The sequence below is a fragment of the Trichoplusia ni genome, chromosome 1 (genome assembly GCF_003590095.1).
Source record: "Trichoplusia ni isolate ovarian cell line Hi5 chromosome 1, tn1, whole genome shotgun sequence".
Taxonomy (NCBI): domain Eukaryota; kingdom Metazoa; phylum Arthropoda; class Insecta; order Lepidoptera; family Noctuidae; genus Trichoplusia; species Trichoplusia ni.
The window spans coordinates 19,645,998-19,662,457 of NC_039478.1; the positions used below are offsets into that span (position 1 = coordinate 19,645,998).

At 38.4% G+C, this 16,460-nt stretch overlaps 1 protein-coding gene across 1 annotated transcript in view; it reads left to right on the forward strand.

Annotated features, from left to right (window-relative positions):
- The window catches only part of LOC113498336, a 19,073-nt gene continuing 2,613 nt past the window's right edge, over positions 1-16,460 (forward strand). The window contains exons 1-3 of the mRNA XM_026878326.1: positions 1-433; positions 1,412-1,674; positions 15,587-15,683. Coding sequence (XP_026734127.1) covers positions 277-433; positions 1,412-1,674; positions 15,587-15,683 — 517 coding nt within the window. The 5' untranslated portion in view covers positions 1-276. The remainder of the gene's footprint in view (positions 434-1,411; positions 1,675-15,586; positions 15,684-16,460) is intronic.

Genomic DNA, 16,460 nt, shown 5'->3' on the forward strand with positions numbered 1-16,460 from the left:
ATGTATGTCAGAAAAATGCATTGAAAAAATGTTTATTAGTCTATGGCATTATTTTAGAGGTTAATAAAGCTCCAGCTCGTCTTCTAGTCTATGAACAGTTGTTGTCAGTGGGACGCCTGGGGTGGTTGTGCGGTTTTAAATTTGGTTTCTATTTATTTTGAATCTCATTTGTTTTCTGGGTTAATTTATGAATTAAACCATTAGCACTTGTTCTAATTGTATTAAAATTTAAATATCTTTTAACTTTTCATTTATCAAATACTGTTTTTTACTATCATGATGCAAGAAACCGTTACAAACACCAACGATAGGAAATCGTTGTTTTCATCGTTATTGGAGGTGTTGGAAGCTCGGGAGAAACAGGCCCAAGTAGACAGGCAGCTGCAGGAAGAGAAATATTTGAGAAGAACTCAGAGGATATATGATTATCACGGTAATATAATTGCTGCAGTTATATTATTTAATATAAAAAAAACTTATTTAACGTATTATTTAATAACCCACTAGAATTGTAATGTTTTTTAATGTTAGATAGAAAAATACACCTATATTGAGTATTCTATGAATCTTAAGACCTGTTCATGTGTAACTAACAGGTAGTTGGTTAAATAAAATACTTGTATAGAAAGCCTAATCTTTGTTTACATAATTCTACTACATAGGAAAGGTCACTGAACTTATCCTAAGCTGCTGGACCATTTTCATATTTTTTATTGCATTTCCCTGTGCCCTGGATGGTTTAGGTTCTAGTCCTATATTAATGCCCCAGAACATTAAGCAGGATTACAGCTCAATGCACTATCTATTCTTTTGTTGAATAATTGAATATGTGTGATCACATTAAACTATAATTCTTGCATTATACACTACCAAGTTGTTGCGTATGCTAAAACATCCCCTTATGGTTGACTGGAACAGAATACCTCAGTCATTATTTATTTTATGTTGTTTTCATATACATAAGAAATAATTAATTAAATAAAAACAATGCACTTCGTAATACAAAATAATATATCCTTTTCTGGGAATCAGCAGGATTCTACCTGTGAATGTTGCTATTCTAAATTGTAAAATTTACCTTTCTTTGAAAAGTATTTTAAATTGAATTTAAATGTAGATTGCTCTGATCTAGAATTGTTTTTCTTCAATGTTCAATTACCACCAGGCGAGATTCTCCTTAACATGGTTTATTTAATTACATTTTACTTGTAAATTTTATTGTTTACTAAAAGTTAAATAATATGAGGGCATTTATATTGAAAGTATAACATATCAGCACTTAGGTTTACTTATCTCCTGATGTTACCATTTGTTTAGGCTACCCTACCAGCTACTGGAAGGAGAATGGTGTAATGTCGTTTCATTTGAGTTGTGGGTATAGAGGAGCCGGCTACAAGTGTAGTGTTTGCAGAGCGTCAGCGGCGTGAGGCGGTGGAGCTGCGGCGCTGCCTGGACTACGTGTCTCAGCACGCGCACGTGCTGGAGTCGGTGCTGCGCGGCGCGGGCAGCGCGGGCGGCGCGCCCGGCGCCGACGCGCCGCTCAGCGCCTCGCTGGTGCGCCAGGCCGCTGCTCTGCAGCGCTGCATGGCGCAGTGTGTCGCCAACGCCAGCAGGATCCGCCATCTACTCACTGCTACGCACCAGCCGCAGATGGACACTATGCTCGCTAAAATGGTAAGTTATTAACACGACGGGAAACTATCCTTAAGTTTTTGTTTGTTGTAGAGTAAGTATGTAGGTGCACTTACACGTTTTTGGGTAAATAATGATAGCATACAAATGCGTGTAACAAACACACACGCTTTCGGCAGCCGAAGTCTAAAAAACTATATTTGTCAATTTTAATTTTATCTACGTGCATCATGACGTACGCGGTCACTAACTTCAGAAAGGTTCGAAAATAATTATTGTATACGTCAGGTAAATGCGTGATTAACACTTACCATATATTCACACTAAGCCACGTATCTTTACAAGTTCAATTTGGTTCATTAGTGTGTATCTATGATGTTACTGTAAAATACCGAAGAGCGGCAAAATCCAAGATTAAAAAAAAAAATCTTTTATTTGCTAACTAACAAAGTCGTTCATATTCATCGCATTTCATCGTCTTTTTCCCAAATTTTATTATCGTCTATTGCAGTTTACCTAAATGAACAAAATTTAATTAAGTTCAATCTTAATTCTTAAATCTTAATTCAAAAAAATATAGTAGAACTGTAGTTCGACCGTAGTTGGCGCGGTACGCGCGCTTGTCTTCAAACTTTTATTATCGCAGTTCTAACCTAACCTAATTGGTTACCAACAATAGGCCCTGATTATAATTTTAGGCAGTCGACGTGCTTACTTAAACCAATTGTCATTTACAAAATCTAGCGTGGAATAAATTCTAATTAGGATTTAAAGTGAAAGTTAAAAATCATGTCCTTTTATATTACTTTTCGGGGTCGTGATGGCTCATACCAAGATTTACCGGTAAAACCTTAGATCAGCCAGTTTTCAGGGTTCTATAGCAGGTAACATTTAACAGTAACTACAAACTATAAATCACATGTGTTCGAATGGCAATCGTTCTACTTTGCATCACCTAGTTTGTGTTAGTTCCAAATAGAACGTATCGAATAGTTGTAGAACATCGTTATGTTTCGTTATTCAGCTGATTACTCAAGTTGTTTTGTTATATCTACCTACTTACTGAACTTGCTAAAGTAGCAAGAGAACATTATAAAGGGCGCATAAGAACATTATAAATCAGCATCTTAATTGCAGCAACAATGCAGACTGCATTTTTTTGCACTTAAAAAAAGTAAATAATTTTATCCAATTATTACTTGAACCGAAATCTTAAAACACTTAATTAAGTACGTATATTATCAGTTGTCTATGTGGCATTGCGGTGGACACGTATGAGAATCTAAATCCACTGTATGCTAAACATAGTTTAGGCGACCCTAGACAATTGCTTGTATTCTTAGCTGCTTCACTATTCTCTTGATACGCTTTTTCTTAACCTGTAAAATCGTAATAACCACTCGTTTTATAGACATTAAGCTAAATAATTAATAGTCTATATTAGTTAATTTAAAAGAAAATACGAAGTCTACACATTATACGTTCGGTCCGTATATGAGTTCTTCCGTGTTTGGAAACACACGTTAAATTATGAGTCCTGACTGTTTACATATCTTTCACAGTGGTTATGGGTAGTCGGAAGCTAGAAATGGGAACTGTTATGAAACCGGGGATTAAAATCTTTAACATTTGAGTCTCCAATCGAATACCTTTGCGGACATACGGCTATTCTCCCCCACAACTTTTAAAAGGCTCTAACAATTTTCATTAAACATGTCTAAGAAAACTCGCATACAATTCACCTTTAATGCCAAACCATCGAAGTTGAAGCTAGGATGCCAACGACGGACAGACAGACATCGGCGAATATTCCATAGTTAAAAAGTACTGTCATCAAAACTAAAAAATGCGAATCATCCTGTCGGTGGATAGTCCAGAGGATGAACCTCAGTCGGAGGACCGTTGTAAGAACCGTTTTTTTAATAATGTCCCCCTCAAACCCTGGAACTAGTTACGTTATTTGACATTAGAAAAGCGGCGCCCCGCGGCAGCGATTCCTTATGAATGACTATAATGCTCCATAAAGTAAATGACATTAAAACGTTGTTTATGAGTTTAAAAAATCACCCTATATTTTTTTAAATAAATGTTTGACATACTATATACACGGTGATTTTTTAGTCCTCTTAAAAGGAGCCCAGTTCATGTATCCGACGTAAAATAGCCCTAGGCGCGATTATTATGTTTTTATCATCAACAAGATAATAAGTACCAAGAAAAGTTTTACAAGAGAAATCTGAAAATACTCTTAAAATGATCATAACGCCGCCGCCCAAGCCCCTCACCATTGTTACAAGGCTCGGACCGCTCTCGCAACAGAGCTGTGTTTCTAAAAAACTACGAATTGCATCATAATATTTAATAAAAATTCAATTTTAAATTTATTCAAATCTGATAAATACCTATTTTTTATCATGAACGTGTTCTAGTCATTGGATACATGAACTGGGCTGCTTTTGTATGACGACTGTAATACTTACTTCATTTTTTTTGTTTTTCTTCTTGCGTAAGGTAGGAATTGATGTTATATAGGCCAAGGCCGAGGACAAAAGGTCGTCGGGACCCTGTTACCGAACGGCTGGCAGGATGTTAAGTAAGTACATGTTGCAAAACAAACACGACAGTGATTTCTATAGAAAAATACATTTTTTTTTTATCAATTGGCTGTCGCGATCTCTTTTCATCTTATAATATATCTCCATGAAGCCAGTCAAGTGGAACGGATAATGTAAGTTATCAACCGGCTCTTGATAGCTAAGAACTCCGTGTTTGTGTTTTGTATGATAAACACCCCAAAAGTAGGCCAAGTCTGCAATTTTGGTCACTTATCACACAAACAGATAGTACACGACCATATTGTTTGATATCAGGACGTTGTAGCTACGCAGGTCGCGTATGCACGCAGTGTCGTAAGCGTTGTGCAGCAGAGGTGAATAGTTTCCCTGGGCTTAGTTCCCACACTCGGCTCTCTCGTAATCTATTGTTCAGCTAATCCTTGCGTTATGAACTAGGTGAGTCAAACACGTGCGTTCCTTATAATTAACTATCCATCTGTTCTATATGTATATATAATAAAAAATATTCTTTGGTATTGTTGCTAGCTTGACTTTATATTTAGTGTTTGTTTTATGTTGATCGGTTAATACATTTGAAAGTTATGGTAATTTAAAGTATTCCGTTGAACTTGCTTAGCGTCTAAACGCTCGTATTCTAGTGGGGCTCGGCTTTGTATGAGCTGATTGAGTAAATGTAAGTTAGACTTATATTTTCTTCTTAAGTAGTTCTTTTTATGTTTAGGTTTGTTTTAAAAATCAAGATCTATTGCTATTATTTTCCTTAGGTTAAAACGCGTAAGTTAAAAACCACTGCAATTATCTGTAAATAAGAATGCCTTGAAAAAAAAGAACAACCTCTCCCAGTGCAACAGGTTGATGAGGTTAGCACTAATACAGGAGAATGAAGTACATTGTGAGGCGAGACGGTTGCATCTCGGGAACTTCACGCAAGGTTCCGTGCTACACAAACTACGCAAACGCATGTGGAGTTTGAACTCACAATCACGGGTACCCGTGCCAGAGCTTTAACTAATTGAGCTGCACATAATATGTTGATCATGTGGTATTTATTATTCGTAAAAGTATGGTTAGGGCCTCTTCAAATCAAACTAGAGTTGATACCTACTCGCGTAAAACCTTAACAAAATGACAGTGTCTGCCCGATGCGCGACCCATGAAATATTGATGTGTTCAAACATTCAGTGGTTACACGGGAGCTCCGAGCTTGTGTTCACAAGTGTTCTGTAACGACTGTAACAGGCACACAACAAAAGTCAACACAACCCAGTTGTGGATGCAGCCAGTTTCCGAAACAAGAAACCGTACCTGCAAATAATGACCGTGACGAATGAACGTTTATTATACAAGTTTTTTGTTAATTGAATTCGCCTTGCCATTTGTAAAGGAATACATCAAATTATTTCCGCGTCCACGACTCAAGGGCCGTCGAGATTATGATTGACGGTATGTTGTTATTATCTTTTTCGTAAATTTGGAGTGAACCGGACGCGAGCCACACTCTGTACAACAAATTACTAATGATCATTGGGAACATGATGTCGCACTTTTGTATATTAGTACTCCTCACAGTTTCACAAGTTAATGATTTTCGTGAGACTAATTCTAACGACGCCCGTCGTCGGCCTTTAATATTACGTACTATTTTGATCGTATGCTTCCGATACAACGATAACATACATACCTACTGGTATGCTAACATGTATAATTTCCCGTATGCCTCGAAAGCAGTGCAGGAAGTAGCAGTCGTTAAATAAAATTGAATTCAGTGTCATTAAATTATATTAAAAAAGAAGTTGTGAACATCAAAAAGTTTTAACGTAATTCAAACATTTTTGATATCTCTCATATATTTATATCTTACAACTTTTAGGCGTTTCCGGTCTGTGTGTGAGTGCTTTTTTAGTCCCCGACATTTTAGCGGAATGATAAAACCATGTTCATAGCACAGCTTCTAATAAAATTAGTAGGTACTACAGACCTCTAGGAACCGATGGAAGCCTTTGATGTCTATTATTGCGCGCTTTTATTCCGCATTTCTACAATTAATTAAATTATGTATTTGACCTTGATTCTTAGTGATGAAAACGTCATAAAATCCGTTAAAGAAATTTGATTTAAACAGGTTTACGTTCATGATTCCAAAATATTTGTTCACTCGGACCGGTCTTAGTTTGTGAATTAATTGTCTCTTAAACCTCGATAGAGGCATACAATCGTTCTAAAGTACCGCTTATTTGGTCATTTTACCACGTTTTAACTTGAACATTGTTACCGCATGGACAACCCAACTGGCATTGCATTGAGGTTTCGTTCTCCACAATCAAAGGCCAACTTTATGACTTTAAATATTTTTTAATGGAATTAATGCATTTTATTAATGATTTTGATAATTATTAGTTGCGCTCAGGTCGCAACATTAGCGAGTCAGCAACCTCGCCGACCTCACGACGCTACCGCTTCGTCGCGCTAATGTTCTCCTGCTCCTGCAGCTGTTCTTACAGTTCGTGTTCACAGCGGTTGTCTTACACGATCTGATGTTTATTGTTTCCGCACTTGATCTTCCTGAGTCGCTCTATGGCTTGCTCAGCTCCACAGGCAGAAAGCTGCTTGTGTTATTATACTTTGTAGTATTGATTTCGCCGGGCAAGGGCAAGGCCTTGCGTGGTTCAGTTGATTTTTAAAACCGGTTAATATTTCTTTAGATTGTCGAGGTGTATAATTGAGGAAAATAATGGTTGACCTGAGTGTAGCGGGTAGCGGTCGTGCAGTGCGGTGTTTTATGTTATTGGTCACGTGACGTCGCTAATGAGCTCAACTGCTCGCCCTGTATCCGAGCGAGGCTTCCTGCTACCAAATATATATACGTATAACGTATCCTTTACCTGAGATTTATAGCTTTGTCATATATAACAGAAAGTGCGTCTGTTTACTTACATACAAGTTATTACTTAAACGCAAGAGAGATGTTCATATTACTAACCTGCAACAATGAGCTTTCCATGCCCTAAGAGACAAGTCGTGTCGGACATCTCCGCGACGCTAAATGATTCTACTTATTACGGTTGCGTCTGATTGGGCTATTGTGTGAAAACGTTTTATTTTTGCGTATGAATATTTCCGTAGACTCGGTTTAAAATTACGAGATAGTCGAGACATCATGCTAATGCTTCTATAGTACACTAAACTGTTTCGTTGCCTCTGTAGCTCTACAAAACAAATTGATAACTTGCGATATTACATGTCCCATTTATGTATTTGTAAATTCTGTTACAATGTCAGTTGCCCAAAGTTATATATAAAGAGCATTATATAGTAAAGTGCGAGTCGTTCACGTTCGGGTAATAAAACAACAAGGAGGTGCGTCTGTGTCTGTCGGTAATTAGATTTGTGTCAGTGTCGAGCGTTGGTTATTATTAGGTCGTCGTTGAGTTTGTCGACCTGGTTCCGGCCGTCGACCCTCATTACGCTATCTGGCCGATTACCTTTGTTCCAGAGCGTCCACGATCAGGGTCAATTCCGCGCTGCTTTCCCGCAACGATGACTCGGGCCCCGCAAATTGTACTCTTACACTTGATTAGCTAGTTGGAATAAATTACTCTGAGAAATTGCTTCAAGTACCAATGCCTCAGTTTTTATATCTGGAGATGCGTAATACTCTAGGTGCGTTGCGTTTTGTGAATGATGATAAATTATAATTATAAGCAGCTAAGAGATGCAGGCTACCTTGACCCGCGGCCAGGTCCTGTGACATTGAATAAAGTTCGTTTGACACCTTAATGCGTGCTTCTGCGTCTAATGAACCTTTCTCCAGTCAACCGGAACGTGAACGCGTTTGCCCGCGACACCACCGCGTGCCGGATCCACACTCCACACCACCGAGGACAAAGCTTTTAGCTTGTTCATTCGTCAGCGTCATTCAATCCATAAAATCTAAGCCTACTTTGTGTTCATATAACTTTGGATTTATCAATAGGTCTAGGTCTACGTATTTTTTGAAATTTCAAAGAAAGCTTGTTTTTTACTTTCATGAGCTCAAATTCCTCAATCCGCCTCGTCTGTTCAGGGGTGATCGATTCGTTTCTTATTTTTACAATTTAATCCGTTTAATGGAGAATATTTAAGCTAAAGTAATCTACTACTATTGCAAATACTTATCCGTTATGCACGACTTCGGCTCTGCTAAAGATAAAGCAATGTTTTGATGATTCTTATTGGAATGTTTCTGCTTTCTGCATGTGGAGATGCGTGCTCCACGCGGCCCTCCCCAGTCCCGCAGCAAGCCGCTTGCTGGCTATGTGCGAGTAGCTACGGATACGTGCGGGCGCTGAGTGGCGATCATTTCACCCGCGATGAAATCACACGGCCCGCCAATTACCACACGTTATCCAATTGAGCGCGCGCTTCACAATTATGACCTTAATGCGCTAATGCCGACATCGCGGTCACGGTATACCGTCATAAACACCTTAGTGTATATGATGGTATAGCTTCCCAGAAATACGCACATCTTAAGCTGCTACACAATGACAGGTTTGATCCTTTGGCAAGCCACAACTACTCATTCCATCTCACTACAATAACAATTTCTTCTACTTATGCGAAGTGGTCTATAATAATTTATTAGTTTGTTACATTTAATGCCCGAACTCTGTCCGGTCGATGAGTAACATTTTGACGAGTCGACCAAATTTAACAAACATTATTTTACAACTACTTAATAAAAGTGAATTCCATTAGCAAAATAATTTAACTAGATAGCTAGGCAAGACAGACAGAGATATGAATAAATGACGCCAGTGTTAAATTATTGCAGTATTTTAGGCGTGTTAGTTTTTATTAAAATTGATTTTCCTCTATTGCTGTCAGTGACGAGTACGGACATGGCGCACTCCCAGCCAACTGGTAACCTTATACCCACGTGCCACACAAATACCGCTTATAAGTGATTGAGTGGTGAAAGTTCCGTTTTATGGACACATTAGCTATTGGCTCAAAGAATGTGAGTAAAATAAAGTAACGTCACAATTTATAATAAAACCAAATAAAGCACTGCAGGGAAGGTGTAAACTTAACAAATTTGAACAGATAAAACACTTTGAGCAACAAGCGTGACACTGGGTCACGATTGATATGAACCTAACCTGACATTTGGAGGACTGTACAACGTTTGACAATGTCTATCTAGTAAATGTAGATAGGTGCCAGGTATGATTTTCGTCATAAGTAAAAACAGCTTCAGAAATAACTCTATTACAAAAAATTTAATGCGAATTAATGAACGAACTTCTCCAATATTTTTTAATGTTTTGTTTGATAATAATCTAAAAAAAATGTGCTGTGACGTTATTTACTCGTAATAAAACACACGGTCAAATACGCGCCCGCGCGCTGGCGCTGTAGCAGACAGGTTGCGGTTTGTTTTCCTTGTTGCCTATGCGCTCGACAAGCATATATTTTGCGTTGAATATTTGTTGCTTCGGCGGACAGTGCTGCGGAATATTTGCTGTTTGGCCAAATCACTATCCGTGGCAACCCTTGTACAAACACTTTAATTTAACTCATCTCTTCAATTTTGGGTCAGCTTTGTGTTTGTTCAATACATGTGTCGACGTCAATAAGGTTCATGTTTCATTGTACAAGTGAAAGTAAGGTTTTGCGCTACTTGCTACTATCCAATATGTAGGAAAATATATTTCTTTAAAATAAAACAGGTTTCGTGAAGCTATAGTGTTGCTGAGAAGTTATTACGATCTATGACACGTGAAGGCATGTGTCGATCCTCTTTAATCTTCTATATCACTGAAAACTTTGTAAACTAGGAGCAAAATATATTATATTGTGCCTCTGACGGAATTAAAAACCAGATTTAATAAACAAGTTTCTCGAGCGCCGAGTTCTCATCTCACTCGCGTTTTTGTGCGTGTTCTGCAAACAATAAAGACGCAGTAGACAAGTCCTCACGGCAGTCGTTGTCTGTTGACTAACCTAACGGAAAAAGTGTAACAATAAAACAATCGCTCGCGTCGATCTACACAATCATAACATTATCTAGTACTTATGTAGGGATTTACATATAAATGAAAATTCACTTTCTAATGACTGCGGCTTTGTGCGCGGATTGCGGTAATGATAGTGAAAGTGCGCGGGCGCAGGACGCGGCGCGCCGCGCCGTCCCGCGTCCGTGCGCCCTGCTTTTACAAAGCTAATATGAGACTGAAGGAAACGTCACGTGAACTCTGCGGTTTTATTTTTTTCGTCTACGTAGAGTGAGACTTCAGTAAATAACATCAAAGCTTTATAAATAAATAGATTCTTGGGTGGTAGCGGACTCTGACTCTAGAACACGGGTACATGACAATGGTCGATAGCGGCGGGCACTCGGCGGCACTACTCGTGGTTTCTGTCATTCAGACATGTTATCGATTAACCTGTTTACATGACACTCAATCTTGCCTGTTTGTGTTTGTTGTGGATTACGTAGATAACACACGTAGGTATTGAGACTTTATCAGGATTACGATTAACTTACTATAATGTATTTGTTAATTGTCTACCTGTACTGATACGAAGGTCATTCGCATCTGGTTAGTTTACTAGAGCTTAATATACGATAGATCCAAGTGAAGGATACTTCGTGCTTACACCATTAAAGTCGATCAATCGCTGTAGAAAGTTATGTGGTTACGGTGCGCTATTATAGTTTTAGGCGTGTGCTCCAGACTATCAGAAATCTCAAGTTATTAATATGCTATGTTAAGAGTAATTTGCCACCGCGGTGTTCCTATAACAGATGATCTGATAAAATTATGTCATAAAGTCGGCGATTAGTCCATGAAAATAACCCTAATTTTCATAAAACTAACGTCCCATGGGCATCATTTACACGGGTGGGTAAAATCGTCTCTAAGAACATTTTGCAATTGATCAACAAAATAACTAACTAGATCGTGTACGCTATCTTGGACGACTGAGACGTGACCTATCTAAGATTCAAGAGCCTGAAACAAGTTACCTACATATTTCCGTATGAAAATGTACACTAAAGTATTGTTTTCTTTAGAAGACCTTCTTTACTTTATAAAAAAATGGCCACCCATTAAATCTCCGATTTTAGTGAGTGAGAAAATTAAAATAGCTGTTAAGTTTGCTTACTTTTTCAGTTTTATTACACCGGCAACCGAGATACATCATCTGTGAAAATTTCAACTGTCTAAAGTAGGGTTCTGTTTTTCTTCCGTCCGTGCGTGTGTACCAGATATATTATCATTTTGCGTCAGTCTGTGACATCATAGCTCCTGAAAGCATTGAGGGACTTTAATTTAGTTTGTTTTGTGTTAAAGTTGGATTACGTGCGAGTATTCTTAGACATGTGAAAAGCGAGAGTAGGGAATAACAGAATGTCTTCAAATATACTCGAGTAGGGTCGAGAAATAGAATATTGATGACCTGAACAAGATTATGCTAAGCTAAGCTTCGTGATACGAGATGATAAGATTAGTAGTTGGAAAATGGGATATGGAAATTCAATTGCCAAGTGAGAATATCAATTACATTAACATTAATTAATCACAATTACATCTCAGTCTTTGCAATTCTGCTTATAAAGAATGATTGATCGATCATGAAGTTGAATTGACATGTAAGAATAGATTATTATCCTATTGAGTTCGGAAGCGCAATATAAACACGACGGTTTCACTAGGTATCCTCAGCTTCTCAGGCTCGGCCAGCCCGGCCTGCGGCGACCCACATGCGTCCGGTTCATTCACAATCTTCAAACATGGTAGCAGCTGCCAATAGGAATCAAAGCTTGGCTTAATTAATTATTTTTGTTTAAATAATTTGGGGATTCCTGATTGTGACATTTTTTTCTATATTATAGATTTTATTTAGATTAGACGATACGATGATTATCGCGGTCGGTGTCAGCTAATGTTCTGACACTGACAAAGCTCTGACTGAAAAGACAAAAGAGCTTGTGATTTACATGTCATAAGGTAAGCTGGGTGATGTCCGAGTTGTTGTCTGGGAGCACGACTGTAATTGCTTCTATTAATTAAAGCTAACCTGCTGTGTTAATAGACACTCATTTAACAAACACTTAATTAAATCACAAGAGGTCAAAGCGTAAACTAAGGACGATTATTAATCACTGGAAAGGTGATTCAGCCTATAATTTGTTAAAGCTACAGGAGTACGGGTCAGGGTCCTGGAGTCTGTCTTAATGCCGCTGTACCAACATTCCGTCACCGCTATATTTGTGAGTATAACACTGTGGGCTACTCGATAGTAGGTAGGAAGGCCCAACCACTTTGAATTAAGCCCAAATTTGTTTAAGCTTCTCTGATTTTAGAGTCCCTAGCGAGGGTTCGCAAACATTTAAATATGTCTTTATTACACAAATATCGGAATACGGAATACACAAAATACACAAAAATCGGGCCTGTTGGTCTAGTGGTTAGTGATCCTGACTGCTGTACCGGAGGTCGTGGGTTTGATTCCCGCCCAGGATAAATGTTGTGTGATGAGTATGATCATTTGTTCTGCTGTCTGGATGTAATTTATCTATAATATGTATGTACATATTTAGGAATATATAAGTAAGTTTATCAGTTGTCTGATTACCATAACACAAGCTCTGCTTAGCTAGGGATCAGATAACCGTGTGTGAGTTGTCCCTGGATATATTATATTATTATTATATATTATATACATGACAATAAGTAGAATCCGGAGTTTCGTTAGTGCTCAGCTGTGGTTGCAGTGGAGCTTCTGTTACTCGGCGACAGTGTCCCGCAGTGCAGCGACCGCGCGGCCGCGGCGACCCTGACCGTCAGCGTCAGCTCTATATTTGTACGCGGTGCACATCGGTCGCTAGGCGCCCCACTTACGTCACTACATCATATCATAGCCGTCGGTATCTGCGAACCACTGCGAGCCCGACCTTACACCAACAGTTTAATGACTGAAGTTGAACTATTCACATTACGAGAGAACGAGACTTCTGGTCATTTTGATTGAAATTATTGTGTAATAAATATGTTCTCATAAGCTATTACAGAGGGTGGAATTTTTTGACACCGCATAAAAAACATTCTCCTTTGACCCGGCTATGATTAACTTCGACAGTTCCAAGGGATCGCAGATCTCTATTAAGGCCAGCGGCCATCATTTTAATGACCGCTGGCATCATGTATTCGCAAATATTTGCATCTATTACCTACTAATACATTTACAACCTAGATAGATATATACACTAAGGTATTCTATTTAATTTAATTTATGCCACCCACCTTCTTTTCGTGGTCGGTTAAATTATAATACTGTTAGCGCAATATATACCGTATCTTTCCCGACTATATATTATTATGGCATTCAGATACGTGTGTATATTCGATGCACCTACTCATCGTGCTGTCTGGATGGGTTTCATTTAATGAGCGTGCTTTTAATGACGACTAATGTTTAGCTCTCAAATTCTGAAAAGGCGAAATGTATGGAAAATTAACCGCAAATTTGCAGTTACAATAAACATAGATGGTAGAGTCACAGGCCAATTGTGCAGCCCGGTTGCACCAAGTGTGCAGACAACTTCACGGGGCCTGCAATTTTTTTAAAGGTACATAATTACTTCCGACTGCACGGATAGCCGAGTGGTTGAGGTCATCACGCCAAACCCACTGTGCGCGACGTGTCGCGGGTTCGATCCCCGCGTGCTTTTGTGTGATCCACGTGCTTGTTCTGAGTCTGGGTGTCTTTGTGCATATGAATTGTATGTTTCTGAAACCCCCCGCGATACAAGGATTAAATTCTTTAGTGCGGGAGTCGTTTTTTTTAAAGAAAAGAAAGAAAAGAAAAAAGATTGCAAGACAGTTACATCTGTTATAAGTTTTAAATATTTAATGTATTTTTGTGGATTATCGAGGCAAAACCTATACAGAGTGTCAGTTGCGAGAGAGTTTCGTAACATTCTTCTCTAGGTACTCATACCTAGAGGCTACTACTACAAAACGTGTATTTACATATTCTACATAACAAATAGGTACCGATTGAAACAGGTCTCTATGCGTACATATTTAGATTATGTTAATATATTGCAGGCGGTATGCTATTATCTATGTCTAAAACATTAAACGATATAGGGATCGACAGTGACAGTATACATTAAAAAATTGAAAACCCCCGACCCAATTAGAAACATTAAGAGAACTAGTCAAGACAAATTCAATGAGCCCAAACTCGATGGGTTTACTAAAAGGTATTTGATATTATACAGGGTTAGGGTTCCAGAAGACATTAGTATTTCAGATCCCACATATGCTTGCAAGTAAACTGAGCGTGTAACATTCCTATCACACCTAACAAACGACCTGATGACCTTGACGACCTGATCCGATTTCCGCCAAACATAGCCAAGAACACTCTCGACTAATATACCTTTTAAACCAAAAAAATCGCATTAAAATCGGTTCACCCGTTTGGCACACACGTCAAACTCATAATACCCCGTCGTTTTTGCGTCGGGGGTTAAAAAAATATTTATAGTTTGTAGAAAATCTAAGTATTTGTTATTTTATTTATGAAAGCCTGCTAATTGAACTTGAATCGATTTATAGTTCGTGCGTTCTAAGATGATACGGGTGACAGGTAATAGTTGACAATCGTAGTGAAGTTGCCTAACGAAAATGAATCGATTCTTCTAAAATATCGAATAAGTTCGTAAAGGAAATGAAATCGAATTTATCGATTTTAGATTTTATGTTTAATTCAATTGCCAAGAAAAGATTAATTTGTAAATACATAATGATAAAGTCTTTTTTTGTGGTTTTTGGACATTGTAAGATGCGAAAAAAAACAATAACAACAAACAACGGGCTTTGCAAAAACAAAAACTTAACAAAGCAATAACAAAATTCACAATCAACAAAAACTGAAAAACTAAAACAAACACAAACCTCATACAAGGCAGATGCACTCGTTCTAACGTTTGACGATTGCGAAATGCAATACGATCATAAGATGGACGCTCCGATTCATCGATTTGATGTCGATGCAACACTCAATCTCCATTGACAAAAGTTCCGTTCCATGCATCTGACATTTTTATGACATAATTTCATCTTTATTAAAATGAAAATTCATTAAAATATATTACAGTTAATAACATAAATAATATTTGTTCCGTTATTAATTATTTAAAATATCCTGTGTCATATCATTACAATTACGCGCAACAGCTAGTATTTAGTAATCAAAATCACATAGAACCAAAATTGCACTAGTTGTTATAATACCAATTAAATCATGGTCACTATGACCAGATTAATTATGTTCGTGGGCATTGCGCGAGCTATAATGTCGTCGTATGTTGTCGACAGGAGGCGGAGCTGAGCACGTGGACGGCGTTCCTGCAGCGCGCCGTGGACGCCACCTACAACACCGAGGTCGTCATCGACAACCTGCACAACATGATCGGTATTCTCGCACCCTTCATTATATTTACTAACAACAAAACATACAACCGTCTTCAAATACAAAACTTCTGAGTTAAACTGAAATAGATACGAAAGAAAAAGATACATACGAAGTTTTCAAGTCGGTTGAAAACTACACTGCACCTACTTATCAAGTAACACGGTATTTAGGTTTTCGCTTTCTCGTACAAATTTGACGTTGACGTGACATTGACGAGACAGCGCCAGCAACACGATTGCTCATAAAACATTTATTTGAGATATAAAACATGCTGGAACCTGTAGATGTGTGTGATGCGGCCACGTCCGTGCGTGGGGGTTTATTGCCCGGCTAAGGTCCCTACGCTTCCTGTGACATAATGGTTTTTATTATAGCCAGGTAATATGACAAAAATATCGCGCTCGTCTGCACGATTCTGGCTGGCCTTCGTCCTTTTGGACTTCTTACCTTCTTCTCGTATGAATTTTTTTGAAGAACAAAAACGTAAAACTCATCTTCAAATAAAAACTACTGAGCCAAGCTTAGCCAAACTATCTCTGATGGTAGGTTTGCTACGTGGTTGGTTGGTTGGACATGAGCAGTTAAATGGTCGATTGGTATGTTTGTTGCGCTAAACGTATGCCGCTTCCGTTTAAGGAAGGGATGCAAGCACAATTGAATTACCCGACGACGATCTATCGAAAGGTGGTTGCACGGCGGCACGGTCACTTATGAACGGCGAAGCCCGCTTTTTCCAGCATGTGTAATATGTTACAAGTTTAGGGAGGCTCGGTCAAT